General features: G+C 36.4%; 1 protein-coding gene and 1 pseudogene across 3 annotated transcripts in view; both read right to left on the bottom strand.

The window, feature by feature from the left end:
- The window catches only part of SLC30A6 (solute carrier family 30 member 6), a 37,749-nt gene that overhangs the window by 5,017 nt on the left and 8,360 nt on the right, over nucleotides 1-24,372 (bottom strand). For 2 of the 3 annotated variants that reach the window (XM_045979680.1, XM_045979682.1), the window contains exons 3-13: nucleotides 22,100-22,184; nucleotides 21,146-21,188; nucleotides 20,098-20,163; nucleotides 12,699-12,779; nucleotides 11,878-11,913; nucleotides 11,074-11,168; nucleotides 9,080-9,128; nucleotides 8,446-8,565; nucleotides 5,336-5,438; nucleotides 4,242-4,289; nucleotides 3,170-3,238 (exon numbers count right to left, since the gene is read on the bottom strand). In XM_045979680.1, coding sequence (XP_045835636.1) covers nucleotides 3,170-3,238; nucleotides 4,242-4,289; nucleotides 5,336-5,438; nucleotides 8,446-8,565; nucleotides 9,080-9,128; nucleotides 11,074-11,168; nucleotides 11,878-11,913; nucleotides 12,699-12,779; nucleotides 20,098-20,163; nucleotides 21,146-21,188; nucleotides 22,100-22,184 — 795 coding nt within the window. The remainder of the gene's footprint in view (nucleotides 1-3,169; nucleotides 3,239-4,241; nucleotides 4,290-5,335; nucleotides 5,439-8,445; nucleotides 8,566-9,079; nucleotides 9,129-11,073; nucleotides 11,169-11,877; nucleotides 11,914-12,698; nucleotides 12,780-20,097; nucleotides 20,164-21,145; nucleotides 21,189-22,099; nucleotides 22,185-24,372) is intronic. The other variant, XM_045979681.1, reaches the window with a different exon arrangement.
- LOC123926235 lies at nucleotides 21,564-21,649 on the bottom strand (annotated as a pseudogene).

Raw genomic sequence — 24,372 nt, 5'->3', positions numbered from 1 at the left:
CTAAAAAATTAATCTTAAGGAATAATCACAAGTTTGTGCAAAGACTATTCCACAAAAATGTTCATCTCAGCTCTTTTTATATGGGAAAAATGGAATAATACTTTGTCCATTGGGGACTGATTAAATAAATGATGGCATATTCATATAATGTAAAAACTGAAGCCATTAGGGGTGCCTGGGTAGCTCAGCGGGTTAAAGCCTCTGCCTTCGGCTCAGGTCATGGTCCCAGGGTCCTGGGATCCAGCCCCACATTGGGCTCTCTGCTCAGCAGGGAGCCTGTTTCCCTTCCTCTCTCTCTGCCTGCCTCTCTGCCTACTTGTGATCTCTGTCTGTCAAATAAAGAAATAAAATTTAAAAAAAAAACAAAAAACTGAAGCCATTAAAAATTATGTTGGGATTCCTGAAAGACAGCAGTAGTAGTGGCTTTTTTTTGAAATGCCCCACATATCCCCAGAAAATCAGAGAAACTAAGATATTAAATTCAAAATCCTATGGGCGATATATATATTAAAAAAAACTACATAACATGGTTCCCCTAAGGAACCCTAATCACAAGGCTTAAGACCTGCAAGGTATCAGTGTCTGTGGAGGAGGAAGTGACAGGAAATCTAACTGACCTAAAAACCTCAAAGCAGCTAATCTGTACTTAATGGAAATCTAGGACAGCAAATTTGAAAAAGGCAGCTGGGAAACTGGGCAGGGTTCTACACATTTCAATAGTGGGTGAGTACACGGAGTCTGCAGTAACAAGAGCTGGAGCAGCCTAAGCCCTGTGAGCTCTCCAAAGTAACCAAGCAAAACTCCCATTATAGAGCCCCAGGTCAAGAACAAACAATTGTTTCTGAACCTACAAATCCAAATTGAGCAACACAGCAGAAACAAAACATAAAGAATCCAAATTGGGCAACACAAATTTGTATCTGAAACAAATTCAGATACAAATGGGGGGGAAAGAACCAGGAGAAAGAAAATTTTCACTTCACAGACTCATCAGAAGAGGGAGCTTTAGAACCATAAATTCAAACACACTACTCTAAACCACTCTTCATTTTGAAGTTCAGCATCAGAAAGGAAGAATCCCCACCATTTACATTGATGAGGATGGGACTAGAGGGTACTATGCTAAGTGAAATAAGTCAATCAGAGGAAGACAATTATCATATGGTTTCACTCACATGTGGAACATAAGAAATAGCACAGAGGATCATAGGGGAAGGGAGGGGGAAATTGGGAAGAGATCAGATGGAGAAAACGCATGAGAGACTCTTGACTCTGGGAACCAAACTGAGGGTTGCGGAAAGGGGAAGTGGATGGGGGGATGGGGTAACTGGATGATGGATTAAGGAAGACGCGTGTGGTGAGGAGCACTGGGGGTGATATGCAACTGATGAATCACTGAACACTACATCTGAAACTAATGATGTACTATATGTTGGCTAATTGAATTTAAATTTAAAAAATAGAGTTCAGAAATGCAATATTTTATAAAAAGGAGCAAGAGAAAAGGACTGAATCCAACACGCACAAAGTTATTATAAGAAAAAAGAGAATGAGTAAGAACTATAGCCAATTTTTTCAAAACAAGCTGAAAGACATAAAACAAGAACATAAATCAGCATTAGAAAACCTCAGAAATGAGTGGTGCCTGGTGTGGTTCGGTTGGTTAAGCAAATGACTCTTGATTTCAGCTTAGGTCTTGATCTCATGGTTGTGATTTCAAGCCCTGCATTGGGCTCCACTCTGACTGTGGAGCCTACTTAAAAAGAAGAAAACCTCAGAAATGAGACGACAGTAAGATATACAAGAAAAAAACAACCAACTTCAGAAATGGGAGTTCCCAGAAAAAAAAAAAAAAAACCAATAACTAAGAGAACAAATATTATAAAAGAAACTTCCCTGAAAGTTAAAAAAATTTTTTGAAATAAAATTATTGAAAGGACATATTGCATACTTAGAATAACTAACCCAGAAAGACCAACACCAAAGCATAGTCTAGTGAAATTACGGTATTTAAAAAAAAAACACCCAAAACCTTTGGGCATTTAGGCAAAGATCAAGTCACATTTAAGAGAAAAAAAAATCTGACCAGAACAGTAATATTTAGTGACACAGAAAAACTGTTCATGATATATTATGTGAAAAGAATAAATTATAAACAGCATGGTCTCATTTTCTAAGGAGAGTACATATATGAGTACAAATAAGAAAATGTCATGGCAGGTTTCTCTACATGAAAGTATTACAGTAATTAAAAAAAGTCTTTTTCTGAGTACTTTTCTGTATTTTCCTCATTATTCCTGACAGGAATGAAACCATGCCATAATAGTCTCTCTGGTAATGGGTCCAAAGTGGATCTGTGAAAATTATTAAAGGAAACCTTACTAATATGGGAGTTGGGAAGCCAGAAGAGAGGGGCTTCGAGGCACTACCAGCCCTAGTCAACTGCAGACTCAACAGGAAGAGAGGTCAAGTCCATACTACTTTAGCTATGACTTTATTACATCAGCAGGAGAAAGGAGGCTTTCCTTCATCCCCCACAACATCCTAGCCAATGAGAGACTGTTGCAACTCAGCAATGAAAGTCACAACACTTGAACTCCCAGTTTCCTCCACTGGATTTTTCAGTTATAACTCCCCACTTCCCTCTATAAAAGAGCATTCTTTCTTTTGTTCTTCAGACTTGCCTATGGTTTTGCTGTAGCTTGCTTGTACCAAATTGCAATTCTTTATTCCCAAATAAATCCATTTTTTGCTAGTAAAATAACTGGTTTTCTTTTTAAGGTTAATATAAAAAATATGGAATTTCATGCTGAAGCAAGTTGTGTTATTGTAACTCTTTAACATATTCAGCAAAATCTCCAAAAGCAGAACCACAATTTTAAAAAATTGTACTTTTTACTTTTCAGATATTTTCATATCCAGAAAGGTGTGACTAGAACTTTGTCTTATCTGGACAACCCAGTATTAAGATCATTAACAGCAGTTTGAAAGGAAAAAAAAAAAAAATCCTTCAATTAATCTCAATTAGGTTACTGAATCCATCTACATTTTAGACTCTATTGAACAGAAATGGTAATCAAAGACTATAAAAAATTTAAATAAATGCTTTTTTAGTTTTAAAAATTATAAACTATACTGTAAATTATCTAAATTAATATGGAAAACATACCAATGAGCCAAAACCTAGGGTCCAAAAATGCTCATTTCGAACTTCTAAAACTCCATCCAGGGTAGATACCTAATCAAAAACAAAGAAATAGGGTTTGTATTTGACATATCCAACACAGTTAGTCACATTATGGACTTGATTAAAGCCTACAAATGACATGGCCAAACTCTGCATGAGGATACTCATTAGCCAACAGAAGTCTTAGACCACTCACAACATCATTTCTACTTGTCTGGTAGTGAGCCAAAAGCTTGGATTCTGTTTCTTATCTGGCCCAATCCCTTCAGAATCAGGTCTTCACCACCTACCCCCAGTACCATCTTGTTCAGCAATGTATGATTCTTTTCATTTTGTCAATATGTCATATATTTATATACAGCACTTGCGATATTAGATTTTTCTCCCTTTGGGGGGTTTTCTCTATCATTTCTTTCTCTGCATTCCTTTTTAACAAGTTTCTGCACAACAGAGGCTGTTATCTGAATGTGGGCCAAAAAGAAATTCTAAGACCAGACATATCATGTATGGCCCACTGGTATAAAGACACAGGCTTCACTAGCTAAGACAAGTAGCCAGCTATATTGGTAAAACTGGCCTTTGTGATACCAACAACAAATAGTTTGAAATATTTCAAATATTTCAAAATCCAAATAATTTAATTATCTATTCCTTCATTAGTAAAGAGGTAGATATTTATAAAATAAAAAATCTAAACTCACAGATCAATATGTTACATGGTGAAATAATCAATCAACATGTAAAAGTGGTCTTTGACTTAATCAAAGTCCTAGATTTGAACACAGACTCATAAAAACTATAGCATTTAGAAAGCTAGCAGTATGGTCTCTAGACCAGTACCTTCCCTTACACATTTATTTCAAGCTTCCAGGCTGAGCAATTCCTCAAATTTTTTACTTTTGTTACTGTGTTATATCTCTTACTATGTTCTTATAAACAATACAAACTCCCCTAAAATAAAATCTAGGTAGGACTGAATAAAATACTATTTGTACCCAGTCTTTCCATCCTCTAATTATAAATTAAAATGATTTTATTTACTATTCCATCTTACCTCTCTGATAAGTTTGTCCAACTGGCCAATAACATGGGGTGGTGTTGTCTAGAGAGAAAATAAAATAAAACACATAAAAAAAAATTTTGCGGGCACCCGGGTGGCTCAGTCGTTAAGCGTCTGCCTTTGGCTTGGCCCCGCATCGGGCTCCCTGCTCAGTGGGAAGCCTGCTTCTCCCTCTCCCACTCCCCCTGCTTGTGTTCCCTCTCTCGCTGTCTCTCTGTCAAATAAATGAATAAAATCTTCAAAAAAATTTCTCTTGCATAGTGGTCCTAAAACTAACAGATTGGCTTATACCGGACTTTGCATTGTATGACATGTGCCCTATCATGATTTAGTGAAGAGAGGTTTCAATAGGCTCCACTAGAGGGGCAATATCAAGAATCAGCCCATAGTTATTTTTCTTCTCACAGAGAAACATTATCCCCAGACCCAAACAACCCTTTTGAAGAATTAAGCAACCAACTAAAAATCTTTTGTATATGGCAGAGTACCATACAACTATTATCTTATTGTTATTACTGCTTCTGGAGCTGGAGCTGGTACCCCTAAGTTTTAGAAAAGGCATGAGGTTAAGACAGAAGGAAAAGCAGTGCTTACAAATATGTCACCCCTGGTAAACTACCTTTGTGTTCAGGTGCTTGTCTATAGGTGTTCCTATTGTTTAAATATATAGTAATCTGTCATTTTGAATTTTCAGTTTGAAATTTAAAAGTCTCATTAATTCAAGGACAGGAAATAAGAAAAAATCCCAACCAGATTACAAAATAGATAAAGCACATTTACTGGGGGAAAATCAATATGTAAAAAATATTTCTAATTAACATTGTTTTTACTTGAAACATTAGAGGCAAAATATTTTTAGCTTATGATTTTGTATTATAAATACAGAAAGATTTGTGCCTATTTTATGGGCCAAGAGAATTATCTGGTTCTTACTATACAGACTTCAAAGACTATTGCTTGACTTTATTTCTGATGGGGACTTCCAGTAGCTAAAAATTTCACAACGTGATAGAAGAGCACATATAATTTTGTAATCTGGTAGAAAACTGTGACTAATATTAAGCGTGTAATTCAAAGAAGACCCTTACCTGCAGTAACACTTTGCCACTGTACACGCTCATGGGATACATAGTGCCAAACGTCATCAGAGCAATGGCTATGGCAGAAGCAGTGTCTACAGCAAAATAATTGCTAAAAGGAAAAAACAATTCTGAATCTTAAATGTATGCCTCACTGGGCTACTTACAATTCAATGTTCCAAAACATGAATTATCTAAAGCAACAGGACTATTCTAGCAGTCCTGGCCACTACTGGCAATGGGAGTGTCTCCAAAAAAACCCCCCCAAAATCACCAAACAAAAAACAACAACAAAACATTTTCAGAATCCTTCCTGCCAAAGTTTAATGGAAAATAATAATTATGTTAAGCAGTGTGAAGAGACGGTGAAAGAAAAAAATCTGAATATTTCCCAACTACGTATTCTCAATCTATTTGCCAGGTAGAAAGATTTCACATATATTCACTTGTTGCCACAAATAAAAAGCTTCATCTAGTAATTTCTTATACAGAGAAGACTAATGTATTTCATCAGTGATTCTGGCAATTTCCTGTAAGCACCATCTTTCCAATTATTAGTACTAAGAATTTTTTTGAAACTCCCTAGGAATTACACAAAGTGGGATTCCTCAGGAGTCTGTCAGAGGAACACTGGCCACTGGAGTGCAACACTCATCAGCAGTTCAGGCTGTTCTATTAGAGGACAGACCAAAATGTTTCAAGCTGCTCATGCACACTTTTTTAACTTTTTCCCCACATGCTGGGAACAGAAACAGGAGGTAAGACATAGTCCCTACCTTTGAAATAGCAGGAGATACCCAAGTAAAGAAAATAAAGCAATTTGGGAACAAAATGAGCTTACAGGGTATCATGGATGCACAGAGTGAGCGACAAGACTCCTGAGAAAGGAATAATCCAGAAGCGCTCAATATAAAAAGAGGGGATATCTGAGCTGACTCCTCCAAGATGAGCGAGCAGATGGGAGGAAGACGGCGCAGACAGGGAAAGCAGCATGCGCAGAGACACGAAGTCCTGATACAGCACTGAAACAAGAGCCGGTAAGTACACACGGCTGGATGGCCAGTAAGGGTGGCAGGGGCTGTATCATTCTAACAACTTTTATATTCTTAAGTATGTAAAGAAGAGGATTTTTGAAACAGGAAAACGTTAAGGTCAGACTGCAATTTTGAATGCTGACGTTAGCAGCAAAATGGGAGGTAGCTAGAGAGGTGTGAGAATGACAGAAGACCAGAAGACTATTCTAATGAGGTCAAGGAAATGGTAAGGCCTCAATATGGGCAGCAGCAAGGAAAATGGGAAGGAGCAGACAAATTAAAAAGAAAGATCTAATCACACTAGCTGACAAGACTGTTATTTACAACAGCCAAGACATGGAAACAACCAAAGTATCCACTGACAGATGAAGGGATAAAAAATGTGAGTTATACACACCCAAAGACATACACACAAAACTGGAAGGAAATCATGCCATTTACAATAACACCATAGAGAAAGATAAATACTATTATGATCTCCCTTATATGTGCAACCTAAAAATCGTAAGAAACAACAGTTTGGTGGCTGTCAGATGCAGGGGGTAAAAAGGGGGAAGAAATGGGTAAAGGTGGTCAGAAGATACAAACTTGCAGTTATGAGACATATAAGTTCTGAGGATGTAATATACAGCATAGTGACTATAAAAACTTAAAAAAAACAAACAAACACAAGGCTAGGTGCCCAATTAGAACTGGCTTTGGGAGGGGTGAGAGGGAAGGAGGGAGAAGTAGGTTATTTATGAATGCACTGGAGTTCCTAAAAAAATTAAGCACTGAATTATCATATAATCCAGCAATTCTACTTCTGGGTAATTGCCCACAAGAATTGAAAGCAGGGACTCAAACAGATATTGTAGACCCACGTTCACAGCAGCACTAGTCACAATAGCGAAAATGTGGCAACAATCCAACTCTTCAGCAATGGATATGTCAGCAAAATGTGTTTTTATGTACAATGGAATATTATTCAACCTTAAGAAGGAAGAAAATTCTGACACGTATTAAACATGGATGAATCTTGAAAACATTACGCTTAGTGAAATAAGCCAAACAGAAAAGGTCAAATATTGCCTGATTTCATTTACAGGAAGTACTTTGTCAAATTCATAGAGACGGAAAGTAGAAGAGTGGTTCTTCTCTTCTACAGGGGCTGGGGCAAGGAAGAAGGGGAGTTACTGTTTAATGGGTACTTAGTTTCAGGTAGGGAAGATAAAAAAGTTCTGGAGACAGACGGTGGTGATACTTATACAATGATGTGAAGGTACTTAATGTCACTGAACTGTGTGCTTAAAATTGGTTAAAATTTTAGTTTTATGTTATATATGTTTTAACACAATTAAAAAAAAACAACGCAATGAAAAAAAACAACAACAACAACAAAAAACAACGCAATGGAATAGATTGCAGTAGGATTCCCTGAGATGGGAAATGCAAGAACGAACAGCTTTGGGGATGGGGAAAATAGGTTCAACTGCTGTAGACAAGAATAGAAGTCAGTAGGATACACCTTTTGGAATTCAACAGACAGCCAGACTAGAAATAAAGGTTTGGGAAACTCAGAGGTGATAAATAAAAACAAGTAAGAGAATGTAATCTCTCAGGAGAGTATGTAAAAGAGGAAAAAGAAGAATCAAGGAAAGATCCTAGTAAACACTAATATTTAAAGGGTATGTAGTGAAAAAAATCATACGTCATAAAATACTAAGCTTAAAGCAGCTATAAAGTGTATTTCCGAAAAGGCTTGCCGTTTAAAAATGGTTTCACACCTACTTCCTCTTCCTTCTCTAAGCAACAATAGTCAAGGCTTATCTCTCTCTTACTGACAACTCTGTTTCACTCACTAGGTCAGCAGTAGGGAATTTAAACAGTTTTCTAGTCTGAATTATAGACTGTGATGAAAAATACGCATTGAATCCAACCCCCTTAATTTTTCAGATGAAGACCCTTAAGGACAAGACTTTGAACCAAAGTTACACAGGCCATAAGCAAACATGCTCCATACTCATTTCTTATCCATTCCACAGATGCCTTTGAAAGTCAGGCCCCCAAAATGGAAACCACTTGACAGTAATAAAAAATACTTACTTAATTTCAATTAGCATATATGTAATACAAAGAGCAAATGCTCCAGCAAGATCAATCAAAACAAATGGATTCATCCGGGGAAGGAAGATACTGCTAAGTCCTGGAATAATTCCACACAAGCTATGAAGAAATAAAGAATATTCATTAGCAGAACTCAATGTAACATTGATGAAAATCTTGTGTTTTAGTAACATATGTCTTTTACCGAAAGCAAAGAAGATTTGCGAACAAAGCTCTCTCACTCATAAAGGTCTCCTACATCATCAGTTAAAAAGTAATTGGAATGCCTAAGTGGCTCACTCAGTGGGGCGTCTGCCTTCAGCTCAGGTCATGATCCCAGGGTCCTGGGACCCAGCCCCACACCGAACCCATGTTGAGCTCCCTGCTTGGCAGGGAGCCTGCTTCTCCTTCTCCTTTTGCCCCTTGCCCACCCCGTGCACTCTCTCTTGCTCTAAAATAAGTAAAAATCTTAAAAAAAAAAAAAAGTCAGAAAAAGTAGGAGAATAAGAGTCTGATCTGTAAGATTCATGTAGTAACTTTAGCAACAAATAATGTAAGTTCCCATGACAGATGAATTTCTCTGCATCCCTCTGAAAGTACGTGTATCATGAAAACTCCATACATAACATCTTACCTTCGACTAAGATCTGCAACATGCTCTTGAAGCCAACTCGTACTAGCAGCTTTAAGAAGAAAACACTTAAATTACCTCTATAGAAAAATAAAGCACTATCAGAAATATTTTATTTCCTTAATTAAAAATTAAGTTTGGCAATGACTGTATCACATTTTACAAAAGGACATGCTATTCAAATCTAGACCTTTTTCCTCTTTTAAGCCTTCAAGACAATAAAATAAAAGCAGTTTCAACTATTTGTATCACTGACATGACCTGAAGGAATTAGTAAACTTACATATGCCACTGTTACTATTAATTCTAAGTTTTAAAGGCTCCTTAAATGTAAAGCAGAACTTCCTAACCAGTGGCTGAGAATGGGTTATAGGTAAAACAATTAGTTCTCTCAGCTCTCAGAAAGGGCAAGCAGGGATCCGGCTACATGCAGACACCAGCCAGATACTATCCCTGAATAAGTAGCCTCCAGGTTCAAGCACCCTCTTACACTGATCTCAGGGTTATAGAAATATTCACTTTTTAATGTGTAACATGATATAAAAAAGATTGGCAAACTTTATACAAAAGCCATATAGTGGTGCAGTTAAGAAAAGACTCTGATGCTAGACTACCTGGCTTAAAACCCAGCTCTGCCTTAGCTAAATGTGTCGCCTGGGGCAAGTGATTTAATCACTCAGTGCCTCTGTATAAAATAGGAATAATAAAATGTTTACTTCATATGGTTTAGGGAGAAATAAATGGGTTAATCCACATAAAGAATTTAGCACAGTGCCTGATAGAAAGTGTTCAGCATTATTTTCCACTCAAATTTCAACTAATGTCACAGATATTAATGCTTCTGGGAACTTGAATATCCAGCTAATGAAAATACAAAAATTAGATAACCCTTCTGAAATAAGCCTGGCACAATATATATCAATGACTTAAAATATATTATATTTCCAACCCACTTACAATTTCTCTGGGAATTTATCCTACAGAAGACTCAGAGATGCATATAAGATATTTGGTATATAAGCAGATTATAGCATTATTTATAAAAGGAAAACCTCTTTTTGATCTTTAGGGAAGGATATCATTTCTTAAACACTGTACCTTCTTAAAATTTCTAGAATGAATGTTATACTATTTTAATAATTTGTAGTTTTTTTCAAAATAATTCTGGACATTACAAATATCACTAATTTTTTTGTTCATGCAGTAATTCTTAAACTCTAATTCATATAAATACAACTCATGCTTCACAATATTCATAAAGTTGTTTAAATTTGAATGGGCAACTCAGAAAGCTTTCTTCTCTTGGCTGTCCTAGTGTTCAAGTCAGTGAGACCTAAAAAGACCCTCTCCTATCTTTGCTTCAAAGTGTGGGTCTGTGCACATAGCCCACTTCTGTTTTTACCTCACTTCTCCAACAATTAGTGATTAACACTTTGTGGGTCAATGGAATTCCAGAACATGGAAATGACTGAAAAATGATAATAATTTTGACCCCTGAAGTATCAGTCTGAATTTTTAAAGACTTGAAAATAAATGAGTATTTCAAAATATATATGCAACTTTACAATATATGCCCATCCACCACTGACAAAGAGAAGTTCCTGGGAATTTAACAGAATACAATTATTGGCAAAGAGTACATCAACTACTTCAAGTATACTGATGCTTCCAAAATGCTTGCAATAGACTTTTTGTAGGTAGGTTATACATCTAAAATCCCATTCGTGTTTTTTGGCAAATATAATTTTTCATCATATAAATTTAATATATAAGTCAGTTCTGCCTGTTTTTAAGTAATACATTATTTTAAAGTTTGAAATAATTAGATTTTGTTTTATAATTCTCTACTTAGAGAAGACCTGAGAACCTCTAGGGTAGTTCTCTCTTCTCTTCACGATAAACTTTCTCATTGATTTATGAGTTAATGAAATAAGCACAGACTTGTTTTTATAAGAGGTTAATTGGATTTTTTCTTTAATGGTAAATAAAAATCATACCTTCAGAGACATAAGCAAAAGGTTTATTCCGAATAGAAAGCATTGTGAACAAGTTGAAGGAAAGAGCCACAAAAGTACCAACTAATAATCTTCCCCTAGAAAGAATAATAACATTCACCATTACTTTTATCTTGTTAATACCAATATGCAACTTTAGCATGCAGACAAAGAGATGGGAAGGCAGAGTGGTCTGCTTCAGTGGTTTGGGATTTGCAGAGCCACATTCTGAACTTGCTTTCGAGCTCCATAATCCATGTACTATTGCTCCATCTTACATAGAACCAAAACTGACCCTTAGCATTAACAGTATCTTCTCACAGGTATCTGCTGCTATATATCCATATAAACGCAATGGTGTTCAGGTCAGGATATCCTGAATTAAACTGATCAAATAGGTAAGTCCATATATTTGGCAATTATGTGTAGTAGATAATAACAATTCTATCTTTTCTAAAGATGCTACTAAAAGATTTTTGGGTATCAAATTTTAAATTATAGGAGCTCAATGGGGCTAGTTTAGTGTGTTCACCTAGGCCTGGAAATAATGATGGCCTTAAAGCCAGAGTACAAAGGTTTTCTTGTGTAATATAAAATGAGAGAGCTTGGGAATAGTTAAGGGTGAGAAGTTGTCTTGGGATTTGGGATTTTTTTTGTGAAGTATTTTTGTGAAGTATTTTTGTGAAATGTATATTGCCACACTCTGAACTCTGACATTGGCCAAAGTAACCATTATTCCTAATATGCCACTTAATAACTGGGAATCAAACATAATAGTTATATATCATGTCAAAAGCAAAATCTCACGTGTGTATCTCAGGCTGCTCCAAAAAGCGCTCTGCACTAAAAGAAAGAAATAATGTATTAGGTTAGTTCTACAAATTATGAAATTAAAAACCCTTATTAAATATAGAATTAATCCAATAAATGAACAAAATCTTTTTTTAATTAATTAATTACTTTCTACATCCAACATAGGGCTCAAACTCAAGACCCTAAGATCAAGAGTTGCACGCTCTTCCAACTGAGTAAGCCAGGTGTCCTGGACAAAATCTTTTAATATGATATCCAACAGTTGATTATTAGCAGAGATCAGGCAAAGACACTTACAAATTATTCTTAATATGTAATATCAATTTTCTCTAAAAATCTTTTTTTTTCTTAAGATTTTATTTATTTATTTGACAGAGACAGCAAGAGAGGGAACACAAGCAGGGGGAGTGGGAGAGGAAGAAGCAGGCTTCCTGCCGACCAGGGAGCCCAATATGGGGCTCGATCCCAGGACTGTGGGATCATGACCTGAGCCAACGGCAGATGCTTAACGACTGAGCCGTCCAGGCACCCCACAAAACCTGTTTCAGTGGGTTTGTAACTCAGCATTAGAACACGTCTGACTGAAGCCCTTTCTTTCACACCTGCCCAGGATTTAGTAGCATCAAAATTAAGTAATAAAAGAAGAGTGAAAAGAAGGAATAAAAGTCTGAAACACTGGGAAGCCATACTATCAAAACTCCAGTACTGTTCATCTTAATTTCATCTTCAAATCAATCCAGTGTCTCATGAATTCATGTTCTCAAAGGTGGCATAGGTAGAATTTACGATGACAGTAACATTGTATACAAATGTACCTTTCTTTTAATATAAAGAGAGCTCCCAACTGTGCCAAGACTGTGGAGGCAAATACAGCTAAGACTTCCAATCTTTCAAATCTGAAATTGGAAAATTAATTAGATCAGCAGAAGTCATAAACCAGTATCGCCAGAACACATTTTCATTCATTTATTCACTACTCAATTTTCAAATGTGCCTACCATAAGCCAAACACTGTTCGGACAGACTACAGATTTTCTAGAATGAAGATAAAAAGAACATCACAGATTAAGAAAAAGAGTGCCTATCTGTACAACATCTATTCCAGGACCCAATTATGGCTCTTATTTTTCTAGAAATAATTATTATCATAATTAACAGCTAACACTGAATTGGCCCATCTTGTGTTAGACATAAATGCTTAAGACTACCTTTCTCTCTCTTTTTTTTTTAAAGATTTTATTTATTTGAGAGAGAGAGAGAGAGAGCACATGATCAGAGGGAGGGGGAAAGGGAGAAGGTGTCGAGCCTGAGGCAGGGTTCAATCCCAGGACCCTGAAATCATGACCTGAGCCTAAGTCAGATACCCCCATATTATTTCTTCTAAACTCTCCAGCACCTTAGGAAGGTTACTTTATCCACTTTTTTAAAAAAGAAGAGATAAGGAACTTGACACACAAAAAAGAAAAGTTACTGTTTAGAGTCATATAGCTAGCAAGCAGAGGAGTCAGGTTTCCAAACTTAGGTACTCTAGCTCCAGAGTTCATGATTTTAACCACCTATTATACTGTCTATCACTGCTACACATAATTGCAGTTAATTACATATATGTCTTATAATCCCTAAACTGTCAGCTGCAGGCCAGGGGCTGTAGTCCTATTCATCTTAGCTTTTTCCACAACACATAATTTAATGGCATTCAATATTTGTGGTATGTATAAATGTTTGAACTTTCTCAAGGAATTACATATCTTCAGAAAAGATAATAAAATAATTAAGGATGTGCATCACACTGCTGTTTGTAAAGGAAAAAATGTTGAAATCAACAAAAGAACATACATATATATAATTAAAAATACAACAGAAATTGGGATGCCTGAGTGGCACAGTCAGTTAAGCCTCCAACTTTTGGTTTTGGCTGAGGTCATGATCTCCTGGGTTGTGAGACTGAGCTCCGCATTGGGCTCTATGCTCAGTGCAGAGTCAGCTTGGAGATTCTCTCCCTCTGCGCCTTCCCCTACTTGAGTGCATGCTCTTTCTCTTTCAAATGAATAAATAAATCTTTAAAAATATATATAACAGAAATGTACTTATTGACATGGAAAGATGTAAGTGAAAAGAATGAGTTATAAAAGTATAAAAACAGTATAAAAACAGTATGTACATGAAACAAACTTATTTGTGGAAATTGATAAACTGATATTAAAGTGCATATGGAAATGCAAAAAGTGAAGGAAAGCAAAGATAATCTGAAGAACAAAGGTGGAAGACTTACACTGCCAAATGTCAAGATTTATTTCAAAACTATCATAGTTAACACAGCATAGTACTAATGCAAGAACAGACAAATGTACAAGATTAAACAGAACAGAAAATCCAGACACAGAATTACACGTTCATAATCACCTAATTTATGAAAAGGGTAGAGACAGAAAAAGCAGTAGAAAAAGGATTAATGTTTTCCAATATATGTTTTATCAGTTGAAAAACTAGATAGAAACAAATGTGCCTTGAACCTCTACCTCAACACATAGACAAAAATGAATTCCAGTTTGACTACACGTCTTAAATGTAAAAAGTCAAACAACAAGACCTCTGGCTAATACCAGAATATCTTTATGACCTATGAGTGGCCAAGATTTCTTGATAAGTACACAAAAAGGACTAACCATAAAAGACTGATAAACTGAATTTACCATTGAAATTAAAAACTTTTCATTTATGGGAAAGATATTTATATATAAAGAACTCTTACAGATCAATAACAAAAGAAAAAAGGTAATCCAATTTAAAAATGGGTAAAACACTTTAATGAGCATTTCATAAAGTAGGTAATTTGAATGATTTAAGAAGCATATGAAAAAAAAATCAATAAAAAATATGAGAAAGTGTTCAACTAGTTATCAGGAAAATAATTTTAAACCACAAGACACACCTACATACCCCAGAATGGCTTAAAAAAAAAAAAAGGCAATTATCAATTGTTGGTACAAGCATGAAACAACCAGAACTCGCACACATTGACAGTAGGAGAGTAAACTGGTAAGACTCTGGAGAACTGGAATTTTCTTATCTTCTAACAATGAACAATGAACTTCTGCAAATCCTATGACTGAGTAACTTCACTCAAAGATATGTACCCAACATAAAGGGATAAACATGTACACCAAAAGAAATGTATAAGAATATTCATAAGTAGTTTTATTTATAACAACTAAAAGCTGAAGATCATATAATTGACCTTCATCAGCTGAACATAAAAAGAAATTATGGTATATTCATAAAATGGAATATGAGAGCAACAGACCAGAGTGAACTACTGCTATAGGAGAGTATACACTGTAATCCCATTTATGTGCCTTCAAAAACAGACAAAAATAATCTGCAAGGAATAGTGGTCAGAACACTGATTACTTTTGTTGGGTTTGGACTAAGACTCAAAACAAAGGGAGACTTTTTGGGGGGACTTGTGGTGTTTTATATCATGATCTAGACAGTAGTTATACAGGTATATTCATTTATTAAAATTCACCAAACACTGGGCACCTGAGTGGCTCAGTGGGTTAAGCCTCTGCCTTCATCCCAGGATCCTGGGATGGAGCCCCATGTCAGGCTCTCTGCTCAGCAGAGAACCTGTTTCCCCCTCCCCCTCTGCCTGCTTCTCTGCCTACTTGTGATCTCTCCCTCTCCATCAAATAAATAAACAAAACCTTTAAAAAACAAAATAAAATAAAATTCACAAACTGTAGAAGGATGTAAGACAGAACGAGATATAGCCCTGCTACCATGAAATTTGTATTTTAAAGGGGGAGAAAGAATAACAGTTTATAAGTTCTAGTAAATTGTATATAGAGAATTATAGTAGTCTGATGTGAAAAGAGGCTAACTAAGGATTCATTTTAGAATCTATTTTAGATCGGGCCCAGTCACTTAATGACACTGGCACTTAGTTTTATTAGGATTGGAATAACAAGATGGAGCTCATCTTGTAAAGATGATGTGAAGAACATTTTAAAGAAAGACAACAGCTTGTACAAAGAACCTAACCCAGGAATAAATTAGTTGTATACAAACTACAGGAAAAAAGTGTGGTATGGAGGGCATGAAAATGGTAACTTGGAGAGAAGTCGGCACAGAACAGTTTATATAAGAATTCTGTAAATTAGAGAAAGGACTCGGGATTTTATTCTAAGTGTGACAGCAAACAACTGGGTGGTTTCAAGGAGGAGACTTAAAGTATGACTCAGATTTAAAAAAGAACATTCTGACTGCCAAAGGGGTAAGAGCAGAGGCAGTTAGGAGGGTGGACTAAGGCAAGAAATGAAGGTAGCTTGATTAGGAAGTTAGTAGTTGAGATAGAAATGGGGGGAGGGGCAGATTCTGGATGTGTTTGTAGGTTACCCTGATGTAACCTGCTGATGGATAGATGTGGGGAATGAGAAAATAACAAAAAATTTTGCTTGAACAACTCAGTGGTGGTGTATTTACTGAGATGGGGAAAACTGGAGAGGAATAGGTTTCAGGGGAAGAAAACAAGAATTCTAGCCAATATTTAAGACACCAATTAGATATACCCATGTGACGCTGTAAGGCGGCAGTCTGAAACAAGACAATCTCAGGGCTAAAAAACTTGAGTTTGAAATTACTAAATATAAATGATATTTCAAGCTATGTGACTATTGAAATTATAGTCAGACGTTAATTTTATTGTTTAATTGCTCCCTCCTTTCTTGTTCACTCTAAGTAGGCCAAAATGGGAGCATCATGTCCTTGCTTAATCTTGTCTCCTGGCCATAGTATCTGATCTAAAGACTAATATCTGGGGCGCCTGGGTGGCTCAGTGGGTTAAAGCCTCTGCCTTCGGCTCAGGTCATGATCCCAGGGTTCTGGGATCGAGCCCCGCATCGGGCTCTCTGCTCAGCAGGGAGCCTGCTTCCTCCTCTCTCTCTGCCTGCTTCTCTGCCTACTTGTGATCTCTGTCTGTCAAATAAATAAATAAAATCTTTAAAAAAAAAAATAAAGACTAATATCTGTTCCAAGCTGGACCAACCAATAGTTCTTTCTCATGACTTTCTCTTTATTTAACTAAATTGATGTATTTATTTGGGAGAGAGAGCAAGGACACAAGCAGGGGAAGTGGCAGAGGGAGAAGCAGACTCCCTGCTCGATGTGGGACTTGATCCCAGAACCTTGGGATCACGACCTAAGCCGAAGGCAGATGTTAAATTGACTGAGCCACCCAGGCGCCCCTCTTTCTCATGATTTTCCTAACTAGAGTTGAGGAAAATGCTTTCCTTCTCTACGATGAAGGCAATAAGGTTCCAGTTAAGGTCTTGCTAGGAGTTATTCCAGGATGGTAGGGAAAAGTGGTCTGAGAAACCAAACCTGACATGCAGAGAAAAGCAGCCTGAGAGGGAAGAGAAAGACAATGTCCTGAGTGTACTAGTCCCTATGCCAGTCACTTCAGTCTTCCCACATTTTGATTACATAAATTATAAGAGTTCCCATTTTCCCCCCATACTAGCTGGAGTTGGATTTTTGTCACTTACAAGCAAAAGCTTTAACTTAGATTCACAGACTTCTATATACAGGTATCTATATGTACCTTGTAACCAATTATCATAGTAACAGTCCAAGTCTATCAAATCTCAGTGACACTTTTGAATATCTTCTCTTTGCATTAAAATTTCAGATTTACTTTGCCCTCTTGTTTAAGTAAATAAAACCTGATTTTGTTCAAAAGACTAATTTTGGTTCAAAAGTTTATTTGCCAAAGTTAAATTCTTCTTTCAATGGGAGAAGATACTTGCAAATGATATATCTGATAAGGGGTTAGTATCCAAAATATATAAAGAACTTATACAACTCATTACCCCCCCCCAAAAAAAAATCAAATTAAAAATGAACAGAAGACACGAACAGACATTTCTCCAAAGAAGACATACAGATGGCAATAGACACATGAAAAGATGCTCCACATCATTTATCATCAAGGCAATGCAAATCGAAACCACAACGAGATATTACCTAACACCTGTCAGAATGGGTAAAATAAAAAATATAAGAAACAACCGGTATTGGTGAGGTTGTAGAGAAAAAGGAACCCTCGTGCACTGTTGGTGGGAATGCAAAGTGGTACAGCCACTGTGGAAAACAGTATGGAGGTTCCTTCAAAAATTAAAAATAGAATGGCCGTATGATCTGGTAATCCCACTACTGGGTATTTACACAAAGAACACAGAAATACTAATTTGAAAAGGTATGTGCACCCCTATGATTAATGCAGCATTGTTTACAATAGTCAAAATATGGAAGTAGCCCAAATGTCCATCAACAGATGAATGGATAAAAACTATATATATATGGAATATTATTCAACCATAGAAAGAATGAAATCTTGCCATCTGCAACAACATAGATGGATCTAGAGGGTATGATGCTAAATGAAGTAAGTGAGGGAAAGACAAGTACCACATAATCTAACTCATATGTGGAATTTAAGAAACAAAAAAAAAATTAAAAAAGAGAGACAAACCAAAAACCAGACTCTTAACTACGGAGAATAGGTAGTTATCAGAGGGGAGGTTAGGTGCGGGGATGGCTGAAATAGGTGAAGGGGATTAAGAGTACACTTATTATGATGACTTAGTAATGTATAGAATTATGAATCACTACATTGTACACCTGAAACTAATATAACACTGTATGTTAACTATATGGGGAGTTTTAAAAATTTAAAAAAAAAAAAAATGACAAGTGTTGGTAAGCATGCTGGCAGGAATGGAAAATGGTGCTGACACTGGGTATAGTGGTTCCTCAAAAAGTTAAAGATGGAATCACAGAGTATGATCCTGGGTCAGTATACACCCAAAAGAGTTGAAAGCAGGGATTCAAAGAGATCCTTGTACACCAATGTTTTAAAAGCATTACTCACAATAGCCCAAAGGTGAAACAAACCAAATGCCCATCAAAAGAAGAATAAACAAAACATCATATATATATACATTAGAAAATAATTCTGCTTTAGAAAGTAATGAAATTCTGACATACGCTATAAACACAGATGAAATTTGTAAACATTAAGTAAAATAGGCCATACTCAAAAGACAAATATTGTGTGATTCCATTTATATGAATAACCAGAACAGGCAAATTCATAAACACAGAAAGTAGAATGGCGCTTGCCAAGGTCTGAGAGATAAGGGAATAGGGAGTTATTGTTTAATGGGTACAGAGTTTCTGTTTCGGAAGGGGAAATATTTCTGGAAATAGTGGCGGTGCTCACAGAACAATGTGAAGGTACTTAATGCCACTGAATTGCACACTTGAAAATGGTTAAAATGTTAACTTTTATGTTACATATATTTTTATCACAGTAAAACCCTCCACAAACTTAAAAAGAAATTCGTCTGTCAAGTTTTTTCCTGGAATCCAAAAGGATCTCACTTTTTCTAATACATTAATAAAAACCTCTAACACAAAAGATTATTTTTCAACTTCCAACTTTTAGTATTTTCTAAAACTACAGAAACAGAACCTCAAATTGTTAGTCTATTGCTATCACAAATCCAGTCTTAAGATAAAAATACATCTCTAACACTACATTAATGTTAAAATATATCGCATTTACTCTAACATTTACAGGACACACCTAGAAGAAAATCCTTTGTACCTTCTCTAAAACTTAAGGGATTACCAAAATATTAAAGAACTTAATGTGAACATTTTATGTTAATATTTGTTTTATAAAACAGAAAAAAACTTAATGTGAACATTTTAATATCATTTAAATTTACATATTCACATTCCTTAACAAGAATCCTGTGAAAGATATCTTTTCAAATCTACTTTCACTATTTAACCCCCATCCCACTACGTAGACAGCATTTTTTCTCTAAAAACACTCTAGCTAGCTCTTTACTGCCTGATAATAACTATCACTTTATTTTATTTATTTATTTATTTTTAAAGATTTTATTTATTTATTTGGCAGAGAGAGATCCCAAGTTGGCAGAGAGGCAGGCAGAGAGAGAGAGAGAGAGAGAGGGAAGCAGGCTCCCTGCTGAGCAGAGAGCCCGATGCAGGACTCGATCCCAGGACCCTGAGATCATGACCTGAGCCGAAGGCAGCGGCTTAACCCACTGAGCCACCCAGGCGCCCAATAACTATCACTTTAATAGCAGTAAGTTAGCAAAAAATAAAATGACTTGAACTTACCCAAATGAATAGACAGCGCTAGGTTTCCTCATCATTACCCAGTAACTTATCAAACATGTCATTAAACTAAGTAAAAAAGAAAATAAATTTAGCTTTAGAACTACAGCAAGAGGAGAACACACAAAAAGAAATTGAGATGTTGGAATTCCTAAGTTTGCTGAAATTTATCAGAGTTTGCACACTAAATTAATAAATTATTCTAATAAACTGTAATCTAATCACCACAAGCATCCTAATATATGAGTTTTAACATACAGAGAAACTGAAAAAAGTCATGATCCATCAAGTCAGTAAATTGAACCTAAACCCATACTTTCTCTACTCAGTAAGTTCTCCACCCTAAATGGTTTCCATAACTGAGAAAGCAAAAGTGGCACGGTAATAATAAAGGTAATATATTTTATTTTGGCCACAGACAATAAACTTTACCTCTGATAAACTCTACTCTTTGTTAAAAGTTAAACTAAATATTAATGACAACAATATTCTGGATAGGAAAAAATTATGTTCATTTTCTAAGTACAGTGAAGATTCACTCTAAAACAACTTAGTGTGAAATCCAGGTGGTAACTGTATGCTTTAGATGAGTCAAGTAGATTTAGTTACAGAAGTGATGAAAAGACGTACTTATCCTCCTATGGCATGGATCCTGAAGACATCGAGTATCTTGCAACCCTAACATAGTGATATGAAAGGTCCCACAAAGCAGGGAGACAAAAGGGTGTCTCCCTATTCACAATAGCTCACTTCTTAGTTATTAATGCCCACCTACATGGTATGTTCTTACTTGACCCTGCTCCCCGGCCACAGCCTACCTATAGGTAGGCACCCAAGGCATATGATCTAATGCCTAGGTATTACTTTTTCTGTTCCTCTATAAATGGGGTATTTTCTTCCAGTATATCTTCTAATAGTATTGTTTGTATATATGTTCTATGTTGATCATTTTACTTATTTCACAGATTACTTTTCTTTAGGCAGAGGAAACAAAATTCAGTGCAACAAATTCCTTAGTTTCGAAATAGTAAAGAGACTTTTTAAAACTTACCTAAAAAGATCAAAAATGGTCAAGTACGTATAGGCAGTTAAAGCTGCAAAACAACAGAACAACTGATTAAAATGTTGCTGAATCCACGATGGTTCATACCAGCAGTATCCATTACCAAAAAAACCTGAGTCACTAATTAGCCTTATATGTTGGCTATTACCTAGATTAATATTCGTAGCCAAACGTAGTAAATACAGAGACGTCTGACTAGCATGATTGATAGAGTAGGGGACTCTTGATCTCAAGGTTGTGAGTTCAAGCCCAGCATTAGAGCCTAGTAATTAAAAAAAAAAAAAGTATGGCAAGTATGAAAGCTTACTCTAGAACCTGATTTTGCCATCAGGACAAAGGAAGCACACATACCCAAAGTGCTATGATCATTTTGGGTTTTTTTTTTCCTTCTTGTCATCTACATACTGTTTTTTTTTCTACATACTATTTAATTAGCAATAATCATGCCTTGGATAAACCTCATTGGCTATGATACTGCCACTGCGCAAAGCTCTACATACTATTTTAAATGGAGCGTGTGGGAGGCTCAGTGGGTTAAGCCTCTGCCTTAGGCTCAGGTCATGATCTCAGGGTCCTGGGATCGAGTCCCATATCAGGCTCTCTGCCTGCCTCTCTGCCTACTTGTGATTTCTCTCTGTCAAATAAATAAATAAATATCTTAAAAAAAAAAATTAGAATAGGGGTGCCTGGGTAGCTCAGTGGGTTAAAGCCTCTGCCTTCAGCTCAGGTCATGATCCCAGGGTCCTGGAATCGAGCCCCGCATTGGACTCTCTGCTCAGCGGGGAGCCTGCTTCCCCGTCTCTCTCTGCCTGCTTCTCTGCCCACTTGTGATCTCTATCTGTCAAATAAATAAATAAATACAAATCTTAAAAAAAAAATAAAATCAGAACAATAAATATGAAACTAATGATTAACTGCAACAAAATAAGAACAGTGACATACCTATACTGTTAGTGGAACTGCACCACATAAGCAGGAAGCCAGTACATGTTAAGTTTATTGCACCAAAGAGCAATATCTTCCAGGACTGTGAAAAACAAAATCATTCTTATTTGCATAGTGCTGATAAACTTCACTGGGTCTGTTCAAGTTGCTGCAATTCCCACTCAACAAAAGAATAAGCACAACTTCCTTCAAAAGGTCATATTTCCTGTATCTACAAAAATTACCATCAACCAAGTTATTATTTTATTAATTAAAAAAAAGGTAGTTCTAGAGGAAGAATTCAAGAGAAGAAAATTCTGCCATATAAACTCTCAAACAGTTGAGAAAAATAGGCATAAAGTTAAATATCATTTTGTCTCTATACATAGAGACAACAATAGCAGATGGGACAAAATATAAAGCAACTGGTGAATCTGAGTAAAGGGCTTAAAGGAGTTCCTTACACTAATCTTGTGACTTTTCCATAAGCTTGAAATTATATCAAAATAAGTTATTCTTCCCCTCTCTCCAAAAAGGGCTACACTTACTTATTTAGCAAACAAGTCATATGAAATAGGACTGCAAAAGAGGGAAAGACTACCGTGGGTTAGAAGTTTGTAGACCTGAGATACACCATGCAAATAGCGAGGATTTTGTCAGAGGAAGCAGAAAGGGCATTCTAAGAACAAAAGATCAAGTGAAGTGTTTTAAAACTTTTATTCCACTGTACTCCCTACAAAGGGAGACCTATAATTGTGTGAAAGTAGAAGTGAAGGAAATTAGTGAAAAGGGAGTTATCTGGAGGTGTTAAAATTAAACAGATATAATTCCAAAGGTCAAGTGTGGGATAGGATGGCTTTAGAACACAGATGCAGAGTGTAGGTTTAGGATGAAGAACACCTTCTCTGAGAAAGGTGAGAAGGGTTAAAAGGTTGACTGAAAGGACAGAGAAACTGTGACTAGAAAGAAGTGACAGCGAAGCAGCACAGAGCCACCAGCCTCTCCATCTCTAGAAAAGAAGAAACAAGGCCACTTTCTAAAATTAAGGGATGTGGTAGAATAAATAGGACTGGAAACTTAAATCCAGAGGAGAATGTGCAGAACAGCAGTTCTAGTGAGCATACTTCTGAGTCATCAGAGGAGAACAGCAATGGCTGCCGTGAATTTAGGGTAGACAGCATTCTGCACCTTCCTCTACCCCCAGGAGCAAAACCAGAGAAGCAGGTGAGATAGCAATGTCAGAGACAGAGCTGATATGATAGGTTAATGGAACAAGGGACTCTAATAGTGAGGACATTAATGAAGTGACTGGACATGGGCTCTAGTCAGGACAGGGATTCAAGAACAGTCAGAAAAGGAGGATAAGGCATATAATTTGAAAATGACATTCTCTGCAGCTCTACTCAGGAATCATGCTATTTATCAACAAACACTTGAGTACCTATTTTGCAAAAGATGCTTTTCCAGGCACAGGAGATACAGGGGTGACAGACAATTAGCAAATATGCAAGGTCAGATGGTGTAAGTGCTACAAAGAAAAAATAAAGTATGGTAAGAACACTATAATGGGAGACATGGGAAGGGTGTTCTGCCACACAAGGTGGTCAAAAAGACCCCCTTGGTAAGGTAACATGCAACCAGAAATCTTACACAGGCAAAGGTGCTAAGCATGCAGATATCTGGAAAAGAAAATGGGAACTACAGTGTGAATGCCTTGAGATAGAAGAGGACCTGGCTGAGGATGGATAGACGAGAGGCGAGAGAAGTCTAGGGCTCCATCAAGGACTTCTTGCGCTTCAGATAAAAGAAATGGGATTTATTCCAAATGAGATGGAAAGTAGCGTAGCTTTTATTTCTAAAAGATCATTCTGGCTTCTCTTTGTAGGACACACTGAATAGGGGCAATGACAGAAGTAGAAAAACCATTTAGAATGTGATTGCAGAAATCCATGTGAGAAATGGTGATTTTGAAGTTGGTAAGAAAGTGTTAAAAAAGTCATATTCTGTGTGTTACACTGAAGACAGACCAGCAAGATTTACTTACAGAATGGATGATGAATGAGAGATAGAGAGGGTGAATGACTCCAAGGTTTCTGGCCTGTGTACTGAAAGAACAGAGTGGCCATTTAGTGAGGAAGGAACAGAAAAATCAAAGTTCAAGTTTGACCATATTAAATTTGAGATGCCTATTAGATATTCAAGTGGATGTGTTGAGACGGCCATGATACACATAGGAATCTAGAAGGAGGGGAAAAGTTATGGACTGAGATGTAAATATGACGTCATGAGCA

The sequence above is a fragment of the Meles meles genome, chromosome 15, assembly GCF_922984935.1.
Source record: "Meles meles chromosome 15, mMelMel3.1 paternal haplotype, whole genome shotgun sequence".
Lineage (NCBI taxonomy): Eukaryota > Metazoa > Chordata > Mammalia > Carnivora > Mustelidae > Meles > Meles meles.
Note: the sequence above shows the minus strand (reverse complement) of the source record. Positions and strands in the feature narration are given on the sequence as shown.